General features: G+C 42.1%; 1 protein-coding gene across 3 annotated transcripts in view; it reads left to right on the top strand.

Annotated features, from left to right (window-relative positions):
* The window catches only part of FBXO10 (F-box protein 10), a 69,658-nt gene that overhangs the window by 14,521 nt on the left and 34,385 nt on the right, over positions 1-20,752 (top strand). The window contains exon 2 of one of the 3 annotated variants that reach the window (XM_047699386.1): positions 270-388. The exons of the other annotated variants lie outside the window; for them this stretch is intronic. Within the exon in view, the coding sequence (XP_047555342.1) occupies positions 314-388 (75 nt within the window). The 5' untranslated portion in view covers positions 270-313. The remainder of the gene's footprint in view (positions 1-269; positions 389-20,752) is intronic. 3 annotated transcript variants of the gene reach the window in all.

The following is a 20,752-nucleotide window of genomic DNA, read 5'->3' as shown; positions in this document are numbered from 1 at the left end:
ACATTTGATTAAGATTTTGTCTATTTCAGTTGTTTAACCTGTATGTCTCATTTCACCAGTTGGGTCTAATGTAGTCAGAGACTTCTTTACTTTTCCAAGTAATCTCCCAAGTCCTTTAATGCCCTCTTTGGTGAGAATTCCAATGTCTCCCACTTCCAAGCTCCCATGGGGCTTAAACAATCCAAAGAAGTGAATCTGACTTCCACTCTCCAAAGGAGAGACAACTCCAGGGTCTGGGCAGTCCACCCACATTGTTATTTCTGACACAGCTACATGGTATCACTATTGAAGAGCTATCCTGCACGCTCCAAGGATGTGTGGTCACTGCTGCTCAGCGCCCTTATTGGACCAGGTTCCTGCCAGCTTGATCCCATGCTTGGATTCCAAGGTTAGAGCTTTTTTAGTTTGTGCTCCCATGCTTAGCCATTTTCCCCTAAAGCACCACACTCTGGGCAGTGTGTTGAGCATGTCACCAGGCTGGTTTCTGCCTGTCCTCTAGTGAGTACTCTTTGGGGGGATTTGGGGCTCTTTTGTGCTAGTAGCCTTGGTCAGGGTCACTGCAGACCCCTCAGGAGATTACCCTATTGCCAAACCTTTCATCAGGGTTTGGAGGCTCAGTCCATTCCTGACCCTAACCCAAGGCATTTTGGCAAATTGGTTCTACTTCCTCTCCAGGATTCTGCCTACCAAGAATTCTCAAATGGCAGATAGCTACCCTAGAACTTTGGATGCCTATTCAGCTTTTCATATAGAAGAAGGATCCTCTGGTGTCTCTTGGCAAAGCACATATCTGTTCCCAGGAGACTTTCTCCACCCGTAATCCCAAGAAAAGTAGGCACTATTGCAAAGTTAAATGGCATGTACTCTGTTAGGGATTTAGGGCTAGGTTTTAATTTAAAAGTGAAGTTCCCTCAACTTTTTAAAGAATTAAACAATAGTTGGTATGTGTATTTCACTGTCTTTATTTATTTAAGACTTTATTTATTTGAGATAGTATAGGAGAGCTGGAGCACGAGCCCCACCACCACCACACAAGTCGGGGGAGGGGCAGATGGAGAAGTAGACTTTCCCCTGAGCAGGGAAGCCTGACACACGGCTAATCCCAGGAACCTGGAATCATGACCTGAGCCACGGAGGCACCCCCTCATTGTCTTTAATTTAAACTTTCAAAATATGAGGTATAACAATGCATGCAAAGAAACCAAACAAATGGTTGCATAGTTTAACAATTCTAAGAGAAATATACATGGAACCACCACCATGTCAAGAACTGGAGCATTGCCAGTACTCAGTAGCACCCCTTCCAAATCATAACCTCCTTCCCAGAAGCCACTACCTTGACTCACATGATAATCATTTGTTTCTCTTTGTAGTTTTGTCACCTATATTTGCATCCCTAAAGAGTATAATTTAACTAGTTTTTTTTTTGTTTTTGTTTTTTTTTTTTTTTTTTTACTTCATACATAGAATCATACTGTGTGCGTTTTGTCTTGGCTTTCTTTTGCTTTGTGTGCTGCATCCATGAGGTTACCATGCTTATTTTCATTGCTGTTTCATGATATATGTCACAATATACTTATTTGTTCTATAGTTTACAGATACTTGTGTTGCTTATAGCTTCTGACTACCAAGAACAATACAGCAGAGAACATCCTTGGACATTTTCTGTTGTTTTTGTGAAGCTTCTGTAGGTAATAAGTGTTGGAGTGGAATAGCTTTGCTAGATAATGCCAGTTTTCTGAGTGATTGTAACCATTTACTCTCCTACCAGCGGTATGCCAGAGTTCCAGTCGCTTTACATCCTTGCAAATACTCAGTATTATCCGTTTAAACTCTTCTCATGGGTCTGTAGTATCTTTTGTGATTTTACTTTTCTTTTCCTTGGTTACTACTAATGTTGGGCACTGTTTAATTGATTAATTGGATATCCTCTTTTCCAAATTGCCCATTCAGTCCTTTGCCTGTTTATCAATTTTTCTTATTGATTTGTTGGAGTTCTTTATGTATTTTGGTTAGTAGTCCCTTGTCAATTATATGTTTTAGGAATATCTTCGACTCTGCGATTCTCTTTTCACCCTCCTAAATAGTGATGTCTTAGATCCTGTTCTGTAGAGGCAGGGCCTGAAATAGGGTTTCTTGTTCAAGTGGTATACTGGGAAATGTGCTCAGGAAAAGGAGAATGAGGGAAGCAGGATGGGGGTAGGAGGGGAAGACTGGTATAACCAGGTGAGGTGGCAGTTTTCCAGAGAAGGGACATTTGTGGGTTATCAACTGACATTCCTATGAGAAGGTTGGGTGTACTGGCTAGTGGAGACTCTGGTTGGGTTACTAATAGTATTCTCTACATTCCATTGAGATACATTCTTTTTTGTTGTTGTTTAAGATTTTATTTATTTATTTGACAGAAAGAAACACAGTGAGAGAGGGAACACAAGCAGGGGGAGTGGGAGAGGGAGAAGCAGGCTTCCCACTGAGCAGATAGCCCTGATGCGGGGCGCAATCCCAGGACCATGAGATCATAACCTGAGCCGAAGGCAGTCGCTTAACGACTAAGCCACCCAGGTGCCCTGAGATACATTCTTTTCTTTTCACTCCACCCAGATACAGCTCCAGGATTCTGGTTGGTCACAATTTCTGGGAAAATTTACAAGAGGAAGGGTAGTGGAACAAACTACAATCCTGCTGCCACAGCCAGTGCAAAAAAATGTAACTACTGCTCATTACCTTCCTCATCTGCCGTCTATTCTAGTTTCCTTTCCTTTGTCCCTTGAATGTTCAGCGAGTGCAGTGATAAAGCCACCTGGTTCTGGAAGTTCGTTGTGTTCTGTTGTGTTATTTTTGACGACAGATTCAATATTTTTAATGGTTCTGATGGTTTTTAATTTCTTCTTTAGAAGAAATATCACTAAGTGATATTTTTCCAGGAGTTGGCTCCTTTAAAGGTTTCACATTTATTTATATAAAATTGTTTATAATATTCCTTGTTATTATAATGTCTGCGACATCTGTAGTGATGTGCCCCTTTTCGTTAGTTTCATTTTTACGTTTTCTCCCTTTTACTCTTCCTTAGTTTCAGTAGCGTTTCCTTTCACAGAAACAAATTTTGTCTTCATTGATATTCTCCATAGTAAGCTGGTTTTCTATTTCATTAAGTTCTGCTCTTTTATTTTTTTCATTCTACTTTTTTTTTTTTTAAAGATTTTATTTATTTATTTGACAGAGAGATCACAAGTAGGCAGAGAGGCAGGCAGAGAGAGAAGAGGAAGCAGGCTCCCTGCCGAGCAGAGAGCCCGATGCGGGGCTCGATCCCAGGACTCTGAGATCATGACCTGAGCCGAAGGCAGTGGCTTAACCCACTGAGCCACCCAGGCGCCCCTCCATTAGGTCAGATTTATTAGTTCTCATCTTCTGGGTTTATTTTTGCCTATTCTAGCTATTACAAAGAGAAATGTGTTAAAATATCCTAAGTTTATGAATTTGCTTATTTCACCTTCTGTTTTTTTGCGATCTTTGAGCGTATTAAGTGGATACAAATATAAGATTGTTACATTTTCCTGGTGAATTACCCTTTTATCATTATAAGGTTGCCCTTTTCATCTCTAGTTAAAGAATGGTGGATTTGGGCGCCTGGGTGGCTCAGTGGGTTGAAGCCTCTGCCTTCGGCTCAGGTCATGATCCCAGAGTCCTGGGATCGAGCTCCACATCTGGCTCTCTGCTCAGCAGGGAGCCTGCTTCCCTTCCTCTCTCTCTGCCTGCCTCTCTGCCTACTTGTGATCTCTGTCTGTCAAATAAATAAATAAAATCTTTAAAAAAAAAAAAAAGAATGGTGGATTTTTTTTGTTTGGTTGGTTGATTTAGGGAGTTGGGGGAGGCCTTAAACTCTATTTTATCTGATACCAATGTAACTACACCATTCGTTTTTGGTTAATCTATGCAAGGTATATCTTCTCCCATCCTTTCAGTTTTATTCTTTTTGTGCTGTGTGTTTTAAATATGTCTTTTATAAATAGCATGTGCATTTGGCTTTTTTTTTTTTTTTTAAGATTTTATTTATTTGACAGACAGAGATCACAAGTAGGTGGAGAGGCAGGCGGGGGGCGGGGGGAGGGAAGCAGGCTCCCTGCTGAGCAGAGAGCCCCATACGGAGCTCGATTCCAGGACCCCGGGATCATGACCTGAGCTGAAGGCAGAGGCTTTAACCCACTGAGCCACCCAGGCACCCCACGTTTTGCTTTTTTATCGCCTGTTTTTAATCTCTTCATTGGAAAATGTGGTCCTTATTAATGTCACCACTGATGTACTTAGGGTTAAGTTTGCCTTAATATTTTATCCTTTGAATATATTTGTCTTGCTAGTACTCCCATTTTGCTTTAGCTCTTCCCTCCTTTTGGAATATTTTTAGTCATTTGCTCTTTTTCCTCCTAGTTTGGATATTATGCACTTGCTCTTGAATAGTTACCTTTGAAATTTTAATTTAACCAAAGTTGATAAGTTATGGATAAATATGTTATGGATAAATATAAGTTATGGATAAATAAATAAATAAATTTATGGATAAATAAATATGGATAAATATCCCGCTCTTCTTTTGGACAGTACGGGACCTTAGACCACTTGATCTCTTATTTTTTCCATCCTGCTTAGTGGTAGACTAGTCGTAACACAGTGTGTCAGCTTTGATTAGAGTCAGTTAAGGACCAACAGACAGAATAAATGTGATGAGGGAGGAAAAAGGTGAGAAAACGAAGAATTTGAGAAAACAATATGATTTTGTCAGGACTCTTTTGGTTGCAAGTAATCAATCACCTTATTAGACTCTCTGGACTTTAAAAAGAAAATCTGTTTGCTTATAAAACTACATAGTGGGGCGCCTGGGTGGCTCAGTGGGTTGTGCCTCTGCCTTCAGCTCGGGTCATGGTCTCGGCGTCCTGGGATCGAGACCCGAGTTGGGCTCTCTGCTAAGCGGGGAGCCTGCTTCCCCCTCTCTCTCTGCTGCCTCTCTGCCTCCTTGTGATCTCTCTCTCTGTCAAATAAATAAATAAAATCTTTAAGAAATAAAAAATAAAACTGCATAGTGGATCCAAGGGTTCAAAAAATCTTTTTAGGATTTTTTAAGAGTATCTCCCTCTCCGTCTCTCTCAGTCATTCAGCCTTGCGTGTCTTAATTCCTTCATTCCTCAAATGAACTCTTCCAGGTTGTCCCCACCACTGGCAGGACTGATGGGATCTTCTGATTCTGCTTTGGGTCAAGTATGAGATAGAGGGTTGAGGCACTATAAATGATAGTCCCACCTCTAAATGGACTAACTGGAGTGGGAGCAGAGTTCCTCTGAGGAACCAGAAGAGGGAAGGTGTGCTGGGCAGACAAAAATTATAGCTACCTCAGTCCACTGTGCCGAGTAGTGACTTGGAAGAGTAACACACAGAAAGAAGAGGGTGTGATTGGAATTAACTCAGTTAATCTGTACAAGAAAAAGGGAGAAGACATCACCTCTCCATGAGCCCATTAATAGGGAAGGAGGAATCTGGCCAGGCAGTTCCTTCACCCACCAACCAATGCCAATGGCAGTGCTTTGTCATTGTTTGTGGTCCACAGTAGCAGAGAAAAGGGAGAGCTAGTGTGGGCTGTCTAGTATGTGGGCGTGTATTCAGCATGTCAGCTGTGGTGCTGGCTATTCCCACGGGCCTTTTTAAGAGCAGCTTCTAGATCCACAACTCCTGTTCATGTCAGCCCCACATAACCATGTTTTCTCCCATAAGATCTTGCTCTATTCCTACTCCCTAGTCAGAATTTCATGGGCCAGAGCCGAATGTCAGACCCCAGAACGGCCAATTCATAGGCTTACCAACGACCTGTGATATGAACTACCGGAAAACAAAGATGCATGTTTGTAGAAATTTGAACTGGGGATTGTGGAAGAGCACTTAACTACAGAAATTGAGGCTGAAATGGTATGTAAAGTCAGGCTTTTGAAGAGTTCTGGCTAGCTGGTGTTATGGGGAAGCAGAAGCACTGAGAGAGAGAAAAGTGTTTATAGACTCCAGGTAAAAGGAGAATGGAGCTGACCCATGAGGGATTGCTGAGTCACGTGATGAGCCCCCACAGGCAACCCCATGGGGCTGCTGTGGATCCAAACCTTTCATCCTACACTCTGGAAGATCCAACCCTACTGTGATCCTATTCCATAATATCCTCATTAGCCCACATAGGTTTATATGCTAAGCCCTTCCTTTGCACTTGCTGAGATCAGAAGACTCACTAGAACAGATATTCAGAACTTGGGGGCAGTGCCCACGTGGGTGAATTTCTGTTACTGCCAATGACTGCTCTGAAAAGAAATCTCACTCTTCTTGTCATTGGATGGTCAGCAGCTACAAAACTTGTCGGCTTGAGGACAATAAATAATACACCCACTGCTTCGCCGGCTGTCAGTGTCTGCATTGTTGGCCATGGAGCAGGGCAGTGGGTTTGGCAGTGGTCTCCTTGTTCCTTTTTTTTTTTTTTTTTTTTATCTTTTTTTTTTTTTTTTTAAGATTTTATTTATTTATTTGACAGAGAGAGATCACAAGTAGACAGAGAGGCAGGCAGAGAGAGAGAGAGGGAAGCAGGCTCCCTGCCGAGCAGAGAGCCCGATGCGGGACTCGATCCCAGGACCCTGAGATCATGACTTGAGCCGAAGGCAGCGGCTTAACCCGCTGAGCCACCCAGGCGCCCCGGTCTCCTTGTTCCTTACCTCACAACAGAAAACCCTAAATTATTGCCTATAATTAATTTTTTTTCTGAGATATTGGAGGTTTGGTTCAAATGCATTACAATGAAAGAAAGGAACTTAGGGACAGGAAAAGGTCCTAGGAGAGAAAGAATTCATCACCATTTATTGTGTGTTTACTATGTGTCAGGCACGATGTTAAGTGATTTCCATCCGTTCTCTCATTTCAACCTCACAACAACTCCCTAAGGTATTATTATCCCCACTTATAGATAAGCTCAGACACAGGATGGTCTGACTCCATTGAATGTGTAATTTTGGGTGTAAAGTAACAATCACTTGGTGTGGAATTGCCTCAAGCTGAGAGCAATTAAGGAGAAATATGAGAGCCGGGTGTGGTGGCGTGGGAGTCAGGAGGTAGTGGGAAAGGTTCTGATCACGTGTTCTCTCCACAGACCATGCCTGGGAGGAGCCCCAGTAATCTCATGCACTAATGCATAATTGCAGGATTAAATTCATCCTTATTTCATGATCTGTGAGTTTATGTGCTGTGTGGTGAGGTTAGAAGGTCCTCCTCCATCAATTTCACAAGTTTAGGAACCCCAGAAGCTCAGGAAGGGAGCTAGGAGGTAGGCTGCTGCAGCAGAAAGAACAGAGGCTCCAGACTCAGTCCAGGTGAGGAACCACAGCTTACTAACTAAATAAAAGGAGTAGCTTTATTCCTGGAATTGGGGATAAGAAGTCTCCTGCCTCTTACATTCCTGTAATTGCTCACTGAGATGACATATAAGAGGTACCTGGCATTTAGTAAGCCCTCAACACACCATTCCCTGCCCTCTCCAGGTCACCCAGTTGATGAGAATCTGGACTAAAACCCAGGTTTTGGAATTCCCAACCCAGTGCACTCTATAGGTGAACTACCATGAATGGTCAGGGTGTTGGAGGAGGGAGAGAGAGCCCTCACTGCTCCCGACCACACTCGGCACTAAACATGCATCAGAACACAGCCTTCTGGTCTATGCCATCAAATTTCAAAGCTAAAATAAGAAACAGCTGGTTATTTTTCAGGCTGAGGAGGGCTGAGGCTTAAATTATGAAAAGCCCAGCTGAGATTTTTGTCATTTTCAAAGTTTTAAATTTTGTCTCATTTCCAGTAGTATGTGTATAGGTATGTATACAGGGCTCTTTCTTGATCTATAGTGATTTATTCTGTATACTTTCAAAATAAAATCCACAAAACTTGAGAGACTTTTACTTTGAAGAAAGATCTAAAATTAACCTGTTATAGTTGCTTCATTAATTCAGTTTGTAGTAATTTACACTGGTGTTTAGTGTGCTTCATAACATGGGAGGTTGTATTTTTTTTCCCTTCATCAATTCTAGATAGAGGTGTTTGGGGGTTTTTGTTTTTGTTTTTTTTTTAAGATTTTATTTGTTTATTTGACAGAGGGAGACACAGCAAGAAAGGGAACACAAGCAGGGGAAGAGGGAGAGGGAGAAGCAGGCTACGGGCTGGGCAGGGAGCCAGATGCGGGGCTTGATCCCAGGATGCTGGGATCATGACCTGAGCCGAAGGCAGATGCTTAACGGCCGAGCCACCCAAGCGCCCCTCTAGATAGGGTTCTTAGCTGTCCTAGAATCTCCCCTACCCCCCCTTTTTTTAAATTAAAATTCCTGCCACTTTGATACTGATATGGCCTCCCATAGGTAGGATGTACGTGTATTTTCTTTAGTAAACAATGAAGAACATGGCAGCTCATTGTATAATGTACACAGCAGAGTTATGAAGTCCCCCGCCCTCAAGATTACCCAGTGAGGGAGAGGCAGAACCCAGACTAAAAGCCTGCTGAATCCCTTTTATCTGAATCCTCTCAGATAAGGGATAGGGCCTTTTATACTGGGATTCGAGTCAGTACCCCCTGCCTGCAAAATTATCGAGAGCTCTGTGAATCAGTCCCGCTGGCCTTTCTTCTGGACCCTTTCAAACTCCTGGAGCTGCTGCCAGACTGAGCTTCTTCCTGTGGCCTCAGCCTGGCTAGAGATTTCTTACCCTGAGACTGCTGACACTCTCCTCTGTCTGCAGATGATTCTGGATTCTCTGCATGCCCCAGCCCTTCCCATATCTGAGGGCCGCTCTTGAGAGGCCCGCTTGTCCATGAAGCTTGGGTTAATGGTTAAAAACCTAGTCTTTGGTGGGGGCGCCTGGGTGGCTCAGTGGGTCGAATCCTCTGCCTTCAGCTCGGGTTGTGGTCCTAGGGTTCTGGGATGGAGCTCTGCTCAGCAGGGAGCCTGCTTCCCTTCCTCCCCTCTCTTTGCCTGCCTCTCTGCCTACTTGTGATCTCTGTCTGTCAAATAAATAAATAAAATCTTTAAAAAAAAAACTAACAAAAACCTAGGCTTTGGGGTCAGACCTGGTTCACAGCGGGGTTCTATTGCTTTCTAGCAGAGTGATTTGGGGTAAGTCATTTGCCGCATTAGTTTCTCTCAGACTTAGTTTCTTCATTTGTAAAATGAAGACAGTGATACTTTAGATCGGTGCTTTTCAAACATACAGACACACAAGATCCCTGGTGATCTTGTTAAAATGTCAATTCTGATCCACTGGGTATGGGGTGCTGCCCAAGAACTGGTGTTTCTAACCAGCTCCTTGGTCCTAGGAACAGCACTCTGAGTTGCAAAGCTTTGTGGAGGGATTTTGAGAGAATAGAATGAAATTATGCACAAAAAGTGCTCAATATGGTGTCTTTCAGATATTCGTGCTGAGTAAGTGGTAGCTGCTGCTGGTTTTGTTGTCTTCTATTATTATGGGCTGATTTCCCTACCTGGAGGTCGCATTTATAGTCTTTAAACAAAGGCTTTCCCTCTTATGGCACTCCTGAGCACTTTTTCACTTAAAGAGATTTTATGGTTTGGGGGCGTTGGGGAAGTAGAGATAGCTTTGTCTCCTACCAGACTTGAGGATAGGGTCTTCGTCTTATTCCTGATTCCCTTACAGTGTGGACTACATACTCAGGTTTCTTTTTTTATTCCACAGGGATCTTTGTCACAGTACAAATTCAGTGGCTAATGGATTAAACAGTCTCAGCTATTCTAGTATACCAGATAGTGATGATAATGATGATGATGGTGATTCATTCCTTTGATAAATGTTTATGGAACACCTACCGTGGACAAGGCAGAGTTCTACACATAATACAAAGCAATGATAGGAAGTTTCTGCTTTTCGGGACTTGCTCAGGGGAGCCAGACAATAAATAAAGAAAAAAATATTATTTATAAAAAGATAAGCTCCTTGAGGGCAGGGAATGTGTATAATTTATCACCATGAATTTCCTCATAGTAGGTGTCACTGTACATCTGCACACACTGTCTCACGTGTCACATGGGCAGTCCTCGTAACTGGGCACTTCTGCATATCCCTCCCACACGCCGCACAAACCCACCCACACAAACCCAAGTGAACTATAGAGATGTCACTAGACAACTCTATAGTTTAGAGGTTTTAGTCCTTACCCTACCTTGCCTGTGCATCATGCTGCTCAGCAGACTGGCCGGCAGACCCATTCTCTCAAAAGCAGTGGGAACCTAGACAGCAGAACAAAGCAAAGCTTCTCTTCCAGTGCCTGCTGTTGACCAGAGCCCTGCATGCTTCTGTAAGCGTATTCACTCCCGATTTCTCCTTTGCAGAGTCCTTTTCCATTACATGCCCTTTAGATGTTAGCCTGGCAAGGACTCGGTCATCAGACTTCTCTCTCTGTCTCTCTAGTGAGCTCATCCCATCCCGTGACTTCAAATGTCATTCAGGTCTCTCTTCAAATGTCACTTCCCCAGGGACCTGTTCCTTGACAACCGTATCTAAAATGGCACACACACGCATGCCCCTTAGTCTGCTTTATTTTCTCCTCATAGCGTTTGTTACTGGTTTTTAAATTTATTGTCTATGTCTAAAGGTAGGACTTCAACTTGTTTACTGCTTGTCCATGCTTAGAACAATGCCTAGTGAGACAGTGAGCAATATATGAATCTTCGTTGAATAAATGATTTTCTTTGGAAATTCTCAAAATGCTCATGAAGTGTAGTAGGACAGCCATCATGAGCCTGTTTACAGATGAGGACAGAGGTTCAGAGAGATTAAAGGATTTGCTCAAGTCACAACGCTGGGAAGCAGTAGAGCGTGCTTGTTGAGAGCCAAGTCTTATGGGGCTCACGTCCCAAGAGGGTGCGCTCTGCCCCACCTGCTGAGACTGGGGGCACCCGGTGACTCAGAGAGTTAGGAGGATGCCACATAGAAGCCCTGAATTCTCACACTCTTGGGAACACACAAAGGGAACAACTTGAGGCTTACCTCAGGCCCTGTTCCCTCCCTTCCCAAACAAGTTCCCACTGTTGTTTCTCCAGCTCTTTCCAGGCTCACACTCCAGGTGCACAAGCCCTAGGGGACATTCGTTACTTTTAATTCCATAGCTCAGAGGCCCCACTGGCAAAAAGGAAGGGCAAAACTTGAATACATTTTTTTTAACTGTTACCTGGTTATAGAAATCCCTGTTGCTGCATGGATCCCCACGGATTAGTGTAAAGGTACAGTAAATAAAGCCAATGGAACAATAGGGAGTGTGACAGCTGAGTATAAGGAAATCCTCTTTGAGTTCAGTGGGGGGTCCTCGGGGTAGAATTATCAGCCTCATTCTAGATTCAGCCTGTGGGATGTTGCTAGAGTTGGGGACATGGCCAAGTTTAGAGGAAGGCATGTGCTGAAGGGTGGGAAATCCTCTACTGGCATATCTTCCTTCCCTTGACAGGCCTGCTGCAAGACCCATAGCTTTCACTGTGGAGTGGGCTTCTTGGAATCCTAAGAAAACTGAAGCTCCAGTAGTTTCCATGCCAGGCAGCTTTGCCCCAAATCCTCTGGAAGCCCTCACATAATCCTGAAAGAAGGAAACCATCATTTAGTATTTGCTAAGTTGTAAATTTCTGCTATCACTGCTCTATCCGACTTACCTCTCGTGGATGCATCTCCTTGAACTAGAGCTTTGATCAGGCCACTCTCCTCCTGAGGAACCTACAGTAGACAGAGTACAAGCTTCCAGGTTTGGCATCCAAGGCCTATACCACCATGCAACATGTATAAGAGAGCAGAACTCCAGTGGCTCCAGGGGAACAGAACTGAGACCAACTGAAGAAGTAACTAAGAGCTAGATTTTGGCTCAATCTTGGGAAGTTCACTAAAGGTGGCTTCAGACAAACCATCGAATGGGCATCTCAGGGTATCTGGGAGCTTCCTACTAGTGCCATTTAGAGTTTCACATGCTCTGTCAGGAAGGCCTAGGTTGTACTGTAGTAACAGTCCCTAAATTCTCAGTGTCTTAACCCAAAAGAGAGGATTATGTTTTATGCATGATGTGTGTCTGTTTCAGGTTAGCATGGGGAGGCTGGTTGTCCTCCCAGAGTAGCCATGGTCTCAAATGTTGCCAGTTGTGCTGCCCAAGAAAAGCAGAACTCAGGATGATCTTGCATAGGCAGTTAAGTCTCTAGTCCGGAAGTAGCACACACCCCTTCTGCTCAAAACTCATTGATTAATACTAGCCATGTGGCCCATCCAACCACTGGAGGGGCCAGTGCGATCCTATCAATAACCCAGGAGGAGAAACTGGGACTAGTTGGTAAAAAGCACTAATTCCCAACACAGTGGACCTTGGATCTCCTCATGGTTGCAGAAATCCTCTGGGGTAGTATCAGGGTCTCCAATTTATATATGAGGAAACGGAAGCCCGGGGCGTTAAGTGACTTGCTCAAGGTCTCCTACAACATGGTCCAGATCTTCTGACTTTGCGATGATACAGGGAGGGCCATATCACCGAGAGGGGTGAAAGCTGAGGAGATATGTTTATTGAGGGTGCTGTGTCAAAGTGGGGGATGGGGGCCCTTTTTATACAGTCACCAGGGACCTCGGTAAGCATGCAGATAATTGGTTTTACCCCAGAGACTCTCATTCTGGAGATCTGAAGTGGGGTTAGGAACAGGCCCTGGGTGATTCTGAGGTAGAGGACCAAGAGCCATGTGTTAAGAACCACTGTTAGGGGAAGTGTCTTCAAGTCTGGTTTAAAAATGTTCTTTCCTCTTGAGCTCTATAAGCTGCAGCAGTGCTCAATTCTTGCTATCCCAGGTTGTCTATCTCCTATCAAGCTTTTCTCATTCCAGTACCCCCACACTCCATAAGGGCTATATTTACAAAACAAATGAACTCAGGAATAAAAGGGATTTTTATTGTTTAATTTTTTATTCACAGTGGAACTTCAAGAATTTCTACATGAAAAATTTTTTTAAGATTTTATTTATTTATTTGACAGAGATCACAAGTAGGCAGAGAGGCAGGGAGAGAGAGAGAGAAGGGGAAGCAGGCTTCCTGCTCAGCAGAGAGCCCAATGCGGGACTCGATCCCAGGACCCTGAGATCATGACCTGAGCCGAAGGCAGAGGCCCAACCCACTGAGCCACCCAGGTGCTCCTACATGAAAATTTCTTTATGGATGCAGGAAACTTGAATAGAGAGGGAAGGTCCTTAAGACTGGGTTTATATAGTTAATTAATTAATTAATTTTATTGACATATAATGTATTATTTGTTTCAGGGGTACAGGTCTGTGAATCATTAGTCTTAGACAATTCACAACACTCACCATAGCACATACCCTCCCCAGTGTCCCTCACCCAGCCACCCTATCCCTCCCCCCAATCCCACAGCAACCCTGTTTGTTTCCTGAGAGTCTCTTCTGGTTTGTCTCCCTCCCTGGTCCCATCTTGTTTCATTTTTTCCCTCCCTAATCCCCATGACCCCCCACCCTGCCTCTCAAATTCCTCATATCAGGGAGATCATATGATAATTGTCTTTCTCTGATTGACTTACTTCACTTAGCATAATACCCTCTAGTTCCATGCACATCATTGCAAATGGCAAGATTTCGGGTGGGGGGGAGGTGATGGCTGCATAGTATTCCATTGTGTGTGTGTGTGACCACATCTTCTTTATCCATTCATCTATTGATGGACATCTAGGTTCTTTCCATAGTTTGGCTATTGTGGACATTGCTGCTTTAAACATTGGGGTGCACATGCTCCTTCGCATCACTACATTTGTATCTTTAGGGTAAATACCCAGTAGTGCGATTGCTAGGTCATAGGGTAGCTCTATTTTCAACTTTTTGAGGAACCTCCATACTGTTTCCCAGAGTGGCTGCACCAGCTTGCATTCCCACCAAGAGTATAGGAGGGATCCCCCTTCTCCACATCCTCGCCAACACCTGTCATTTACTGACTGGTTAATTTTAGCCATTCTCATTGGTGTGAGGTGGTATCTCACTGTGGTTTTGATTTGTATTTCCCTGATGCCGAGTTATGTTGAGCACTTTTTCATGTGTCTATTGACCATCTGGATGTCTTCTTTGCAGAAATGTCTGTTCATGTCTTCTGCCTGTTTCTTGATTAGATTATTTGTTCTTTGGGTGTTGAGTTTGCTAAGTTCTTCATAGATATTAGATACTAGCCCTTTATCTGATATGTCATTTGCAAATATCTTTTCCCGTTCTGTTCTCTTTTGGTTTTGTTGACTGTGTCCTTTGCTCTGCAAAAGCTTTTGATCTTGATGAAGTCCCAATAGTTCATTTTTGTCCTTGCTTCCCTTGCCTGTGGTAATATTTCTGTTGCTGCGGCTGAGGTCGAAGAGGTTGCTGCCTGTGTTCTCCTCAAGGATTTTGATGGATTCCTGTTTCACATTGAGGTCTTTCATCCATTTTGAGTTTATTTTTGTGTGTGGTGTAAGGAAATGGTCTAGTTTCATTCTTCTGCATATGGCTGTCCAATTTTCCCAACACCATTTGTTGTCTTTTTTCTATTGGACATTCTTTCCTGCTTTGTCAAAGATTAGTTGACCATAGAGTTGAGGGTCCATTTCCGGGCTCTCTATTCTGTTCCATTGATCTGTGTGTCTGTTTTTGTGCCAGTACCATACCGCCTTGATGATGACAGCTTTGTAATAGAGCTTGAAGTCTGGAATTGTGATGCCACCAACTTTGGCTTTCTTTTTCTACATCCTTCTGGCTAGTCAGGGTCTTTTCTGGTTCCATATAAATTTTAGGATTACTTGTTCCATTTCTTTGAAAAAAGTTGATGGTATTTTGCTAGGGATTGCATTAAACATGTAGATTGCTCTAGGTAGCATAGACATTTTCATGATATTCTTCTAATCCATGAGCATGGAACATTTTCCCATTTCTTTGTGTCTTCCTCAATTCCTTTCATGAGTACTTTATAGTTTAATGAGTACAGATTCTTTGCCTCTTTGGTTAGATGTATTCCTAGGTATTTTATGGTTGTGGGTGCAATTGTAAATGGGATCGACTCCTTAATTTCTCTTTCTTCTGTCTTGCTGTTGGTGTATGGAAATGCAACTGATTCCTGTGCATTGATTTTATATCTTGACACTTTACTGAATTCCTGTATGAGTTCTAGCAGTTTTGGAGTGGAGCCTTTTGACTTTTCCATTTAAAGTATCATATCATCTGCAAAGAGTGAGAGTTTGACTTCTTCTTTGCCTATTCGGATGCCTTTTATTTCTTTTTGTTGTCTGATTGCTGAGCCTGGGACTTCTACTACTATGTTGAATAGCAGTGGTGATAGTGGACATCCCGCCTTGTTCCTACTTTAGAGGAAAAGTTCTCAGTTTTTCTCTGTTGAGAATGATATTCGCTGTGGGTTTTTCATAGATGGCTTTGATAATAATGAGGTATGTACTCTCTTTCCCTACACTGTGAAGAGTTTTGATCAAGAAAGGATGCTGTATTTTGTCAAATGCTTTTTCAGCATCTACTGAGAATATCATATGGTTCTTGTTCTTTCTTTTATTAATGTGTTTGATCACATTGATTGATTGGCGGATGTTGAGCCAACCTTGCAGCCCAGGAATAAATCCCACTTGGTCATGGTGAATAATCATTTTAATGTACTGTTGGATCCTGTTGGCTAGTATTTTGGTGAGAATTTTTTGCATCCGTGTTCATCAAGGATACTAGAGTGTAATTCTCCTTTTTGATGGGGTCTTTGTCTGGTTTTGGGATCAAGGTAATGCTGGCCTCATAAAATGAGTTTATAAGTTTTCCTTCTATTATTTCTAGTTTTTGGAACAGTTTAAGGAGAAGAGGTATCAATTCTTCTTTAAATGTTTGGTAAAATTGGGACGCCTGGGTGGCTCAGTTGGTTAAGCGGCTGCCTTTGGCTCAGGTCATGATCCCAGCGTCCTGGGATCGAGTCCCACATCGGGCTCCTTGCTTGGCGGGGAGCCTGCTTCTCCCTCTTCCTCTGCCTGCCATTCTGTCTGCCTGTGCTCGCTCGCTCTCCTCTCTCTCTGACAAATAAATAAAATCTTAAAAAAAAAAAAATGTTTGGTAAAATTCCCCTGGGAAGCTCTCTGGCCCTGGGCTCTTGTTTTTTGGGGAGATTTTTAATGACTGCTTTAATCTCCTTAATGGTTATGGGTCTGTTCAGGTTTTGTATTTCTTCCTGGTTGAGTTTTCGTAGTTTATATGACTCTAGGATTTCTTCCATTTCTTCCAGATTGTCAAATTTGCTGGTGTATTGTTCTTCCTAATATGTTCTTATAGTTGTTTGTATATCTTTGGTGTTGGTTGTGATCTCTCCTCTTTCATTCATGGTTTTATTAATTTGGGTCCTTTCTCCTTTCTTTTCGATAAATCTGGCCAGGAGCTTATCAATCTTATTAATTATTTCAAAGGACCAGCTCCTAGTTTTGTTGATCTGTTCTACTGTTCTTTTGGCTTCTATTTCATTGATTTCTGCTCTGATCTTTATTATTTCTCTAATGCTGAGTTTAGGTTTTCTTTGCTGTTCTTCCTCCAGCTCCTTTACATATAGAGTTAGGTTGTGTACTTGAGGCCTTTCTTGTTTCTTGAGAAAAGCTTGTATTGCTATATATTTTCCTCTCAGGACTGCCTTTGCTGTGTCCCAAAGATTTTGAACAGTTGTGTTTTCATTTTCATTTGTTTCTATGAATTTTTAAAATTCTTTAATTTCCTGGTTGACCCATTCATTCTTAGTAGGATGCTCTTTAGTCTCCATGTATTTGCGTTCTTTCCAACTTTCCTCTTGTGATTGAGTTGTAGTTTCAGAGCATTGTGGTCTGAAAATATGCAGGGAATGATCCCAGTCTTTTGGTACTGGTTGAGACCTGGTTTGTGACCCAGGATGTGATCTGTTCTGGAGAATGTTCCATGTGCACTGGAGAAGAATGTGTATTCTGTTGCTTTGGGATGAAATGTTCTGAATATATCTGTAATGTCCATCTGGTCCTGTGTGTTATTTAAAGCCTTTTATTTCATAGATGATCTGTCCATTTCAGTGAGGGGGGTGTTAAAGTCCCCTACTATTATTGTATTATTGTTGATGTGTTTCTTTGATTTTTTTTTAATTAATTGGTTTATATAATTGGCTGCCCTCATGTTAGGGGCAAAAATATTTAAAATTGTTAGATCTTCTTGTTAGACAGACCCTTTAAGTATGATATAGTGTCCTTCCTTATCTCTTATTATGGTCTTTGACTTAAAAATCTAATTTATCTGATATAAGGATCGCCACCCCAGCTTTCTTTTGATGTCCATTAGCATGATAAATTGTTTTCCACCCCCTCACTTTAAATCTGGAGGCATCTTTGGGCCTAAAAATGAGTTTCTTGTAGACAGCATATCAATGGGTCTTTTTTTTTTAATCCCTTCTAATACCCTGTATCTTTTGATTGGGGCATTTAGCTCATTTACATTCAGGGTAACTATTGAAAGATATTAATTTAGTACCATTGCATTGCCCGTAAGGTGACTGTTACTGTATATTGTCTCTGTTTCTTTTTGGTCTGTTACTTTTAGGCTCTTTCTTTCCTTAGAGGACTCCTTTCACTATATCCTGTAGGGGTGGTTTGTGTTTGCAAATTCATTTAGTTTCTGTTTGTCCTGGAAGTTTTTATCTCTCCTTCTATTTTCAATGACAGTCTAGCTGGATATAGTATTCTTGACTGCATGTTTTTCTCGTTTAGTGCTCTGAATGTATCATGCCAGTCCTTTCTGGCCTGCTGGGTTTCTGTGGATAGGTTTGCTGCCAACCTAATATTTCTACTGTTGTATGTTACAGACCTCTTGTCCTGAGCTGCTTTCAAGATTTTCTCTTTGTCACTGAGACTTGTATGTTTTACTATTAGATGATGGGTTGTGGACCTATTTTTATTGATTTTGAGGGGGTGCTCTCTGTGCCTCCGGGATTTTGATGCTTGTTCCCTTCACCAAATTAGGGTAATCCTCTGCTATAATTTGCTCCAATATACCTTCTGCCCCCTCTCTCTTTCTTCTTCTTCTGAGATCCCAATTATTCTAATATTGTTTCATCTTACGGTATCACTTATCTCTTGAATTATCCCCTTGTGGTCCGTTAGTTGTTTGTCTCTCTCTTGCTCGGCTTCTTTATTCTCCATCATTTGGTCTTCTATATCACTAATTCTCTCTTCTGCCTCATTTATCATAGCAGTAAGAGCCTCCATATTCCATCACACCTCATTAATAGCTTTTTAAATTTCAACTTGGTTAGATTTTCATTCTTTTATTTCTCCAGAAAGGGATCTTTTTTCCTCCGAAGGGGATTCTCTAGTATTTTCCATGCTTTTTTTGAGCCCAGCTAGCACGTTGGTAATCATCATTCTGAACTCTAGTTCTGACATATTACTAATGTCCGTATTGATTAGGTCCCTAGCCATTGGTACTATCTCTTGGGTTTTTGTTTTTTTTGTTTCTTTGTTTGTTTGTTTTTGGGGTTTTTTGTGGTGAGTTTTTCTGCCTTGTCATTTTATCCAAATAAGAATAGATGAATGAGAGAACAAAATACTAAAAAGGTAGCAATGAGCCCAGAAAAATATACACTAACAATTCAGAAGAGACCCAATACTGGGGAGAGAAGAAAGGGGGAAAAAAAAAGAAAAAAAATATATATATATATATTTTAGACTGGTGAATAGAACAGAGCCACACACTTGATTTTGAGTGTATTTTGGTCTGTTAGAAGAAACTGCCTCCCAAAATTTTAAAGAAAGAAAAATTTATATATATACAAAAATAAGGGTAAACATGATGAAGGGATGGAATATGACTATAAGGATGAAAATTTAAAAAGATCCTTAAAAAGGAATTGATAAGAAGGTGGTTGAAAAAAGAGGAAAAAATGTGATTAGGCTGGAGACCAGAACAAAGCCATGTGCTAGATTTCAGGTATATTTTGAGCTATTAGAAGAAACTGTATCCCAAAATTTTAAAGAAAAAAAACCCTATATCTATACAAAAAATAAGGTTAAGTACAAGGAAGGGATAAAATATGACTATAACAATGAAAAATTTTTCAAAAGATATTGATAAGATAAAATAGTTTAAAAACGTTAAAATAGGAAAGAGGAAAAATTTTTTTAAATAGAAAAAGAAAACAAAATTAAGAAAATTTAACTTTGAAAAACTAAAGAATCATGGGGGAAAAGCCATGAATTCTTTGTGTTGCTTTCTCCTAACTCTGGAGTTCTGCAGTTCTCATTGATTGGTGAACTTGGTCTTGTGTGGATATTCTTGCTAATCTTCTGGGGGAGGGTCCTCTTGCCCCATGATTCTCAAATGTCTTTACCGGAGGCAGAATTGCACCGCCCTTGCCAGGGGTCAGGCTAAGTAATCTGCTCTGGTTCATTCTCGAGAGCTTTTGTTCCTGAATGCTTTCCATAGAGCTTTGGAGGACAGGAATGAAAATGGCAGCCTCCAAATCTCCCACCCCATAGGAGCCGAGAGCTCGGGGCTCCACCCCTCAGTGCGCCCTCAGAGAAAAGCAGTCAGTCACTCCCATCTCCCTGATCTCTGGCCGCACTCTGTGCTCACCTGGCCTGTGACCAGGCGTTTCTATCTCTGGTGCACAGCCCTGTTTGGGGTCTCCAAACCCAGCAGATTCCTGCCACGCGTTCCCGTGCTGCTCCTCTTGGAGGAAAAGGAGGGAGTCTCTCTGGATCTGCCACTTATGGGGTCCCTGCTCGAAGAGTAGTGGCCCGACTGTGCCTCAGATCATAGTTTAAGGTAACCCCGAGCTGAGAGACCCTCCTTGGCTCAGTCTCTGTAGCTGGCCTCCCTGCTCTGATGCCTGGGAGCTTTGCCACACTCAGACACCCTTGGTCTTTTTGTGACCCCATAGGTCCTGAGATCACATTGTCCCCATGAGGGCTCTGCCCTCTGGTTAGCCTCTGGAACAACACCCCTCACTTCTAAAAGTTCCGATTTTGTGTTGTGCAGCTCTCTCACTTGCCAAGAGCCTACCCCTACCCCCAACAGTCTATCTTCTCATGTATTGCCTCAGAATCACTTCTCCATCCGTCCTACCTTCCAGAAAGTGGTCGATTTACTGTTCCTAGAATTGCTGCTCTTCTTCTTTTCCATCTCCTATTGAGTTTGTAGGTGTTCAGAATGGTTTGATAACTATCTAGCTGAACTCCTGAGACCTAATAATATTTAGGTCTCCTATTCCTCCACCATCTTGCCAAGTACTATCGCTCAATTGATTTTTGACAAAAGTGCAAAAGCAATTCAATGGAGAAAGGATAGGCTTTTCTACAAATGGTACTGGGACTATTGGACAACCATAAGCCCCCCAAAATGAACTTCAAACTAAGCCTTGCACCTTAATCAAAAATTAACTCAAAAGTGGTCACAGACCTGCATGTAAAATTATAAAACTTTAAGAAAAAAACATAGGAGAAAGTCTTCAGGATCCAGAATGCAGTAGAGTTCTTAGACTTTAATGAGGTGTGATGGAAGTACAATTCATAAAAGGAAAGGAAAATTGTCAGAAATGTAGTGCTACTTTGGTGCTAGCATAAGGATTGGTGCTAGCATAAGGATTAACAAATAGATCCATGAAATTGAATAAATCACCCAGAAATAGACCCACACTACTGCATTTGATTTTGAACAAA

Source organism: Lutra lutra, chromosome 13 (assembly GCF_902655055.1).
Source record: "Lutra lutra chromosome 13, mLutLut1.2, whole genome shotgun sequence".
Classification (NCBI taxonomy): Eukaryota; Metazoa; Chordata; class Mammalia; order Carnivora; family Mustelidae; genus Lutra; species Lutra lutra.
This window is presented reverse-complemented; position numbering and strand designations above follow the sequence as displayed.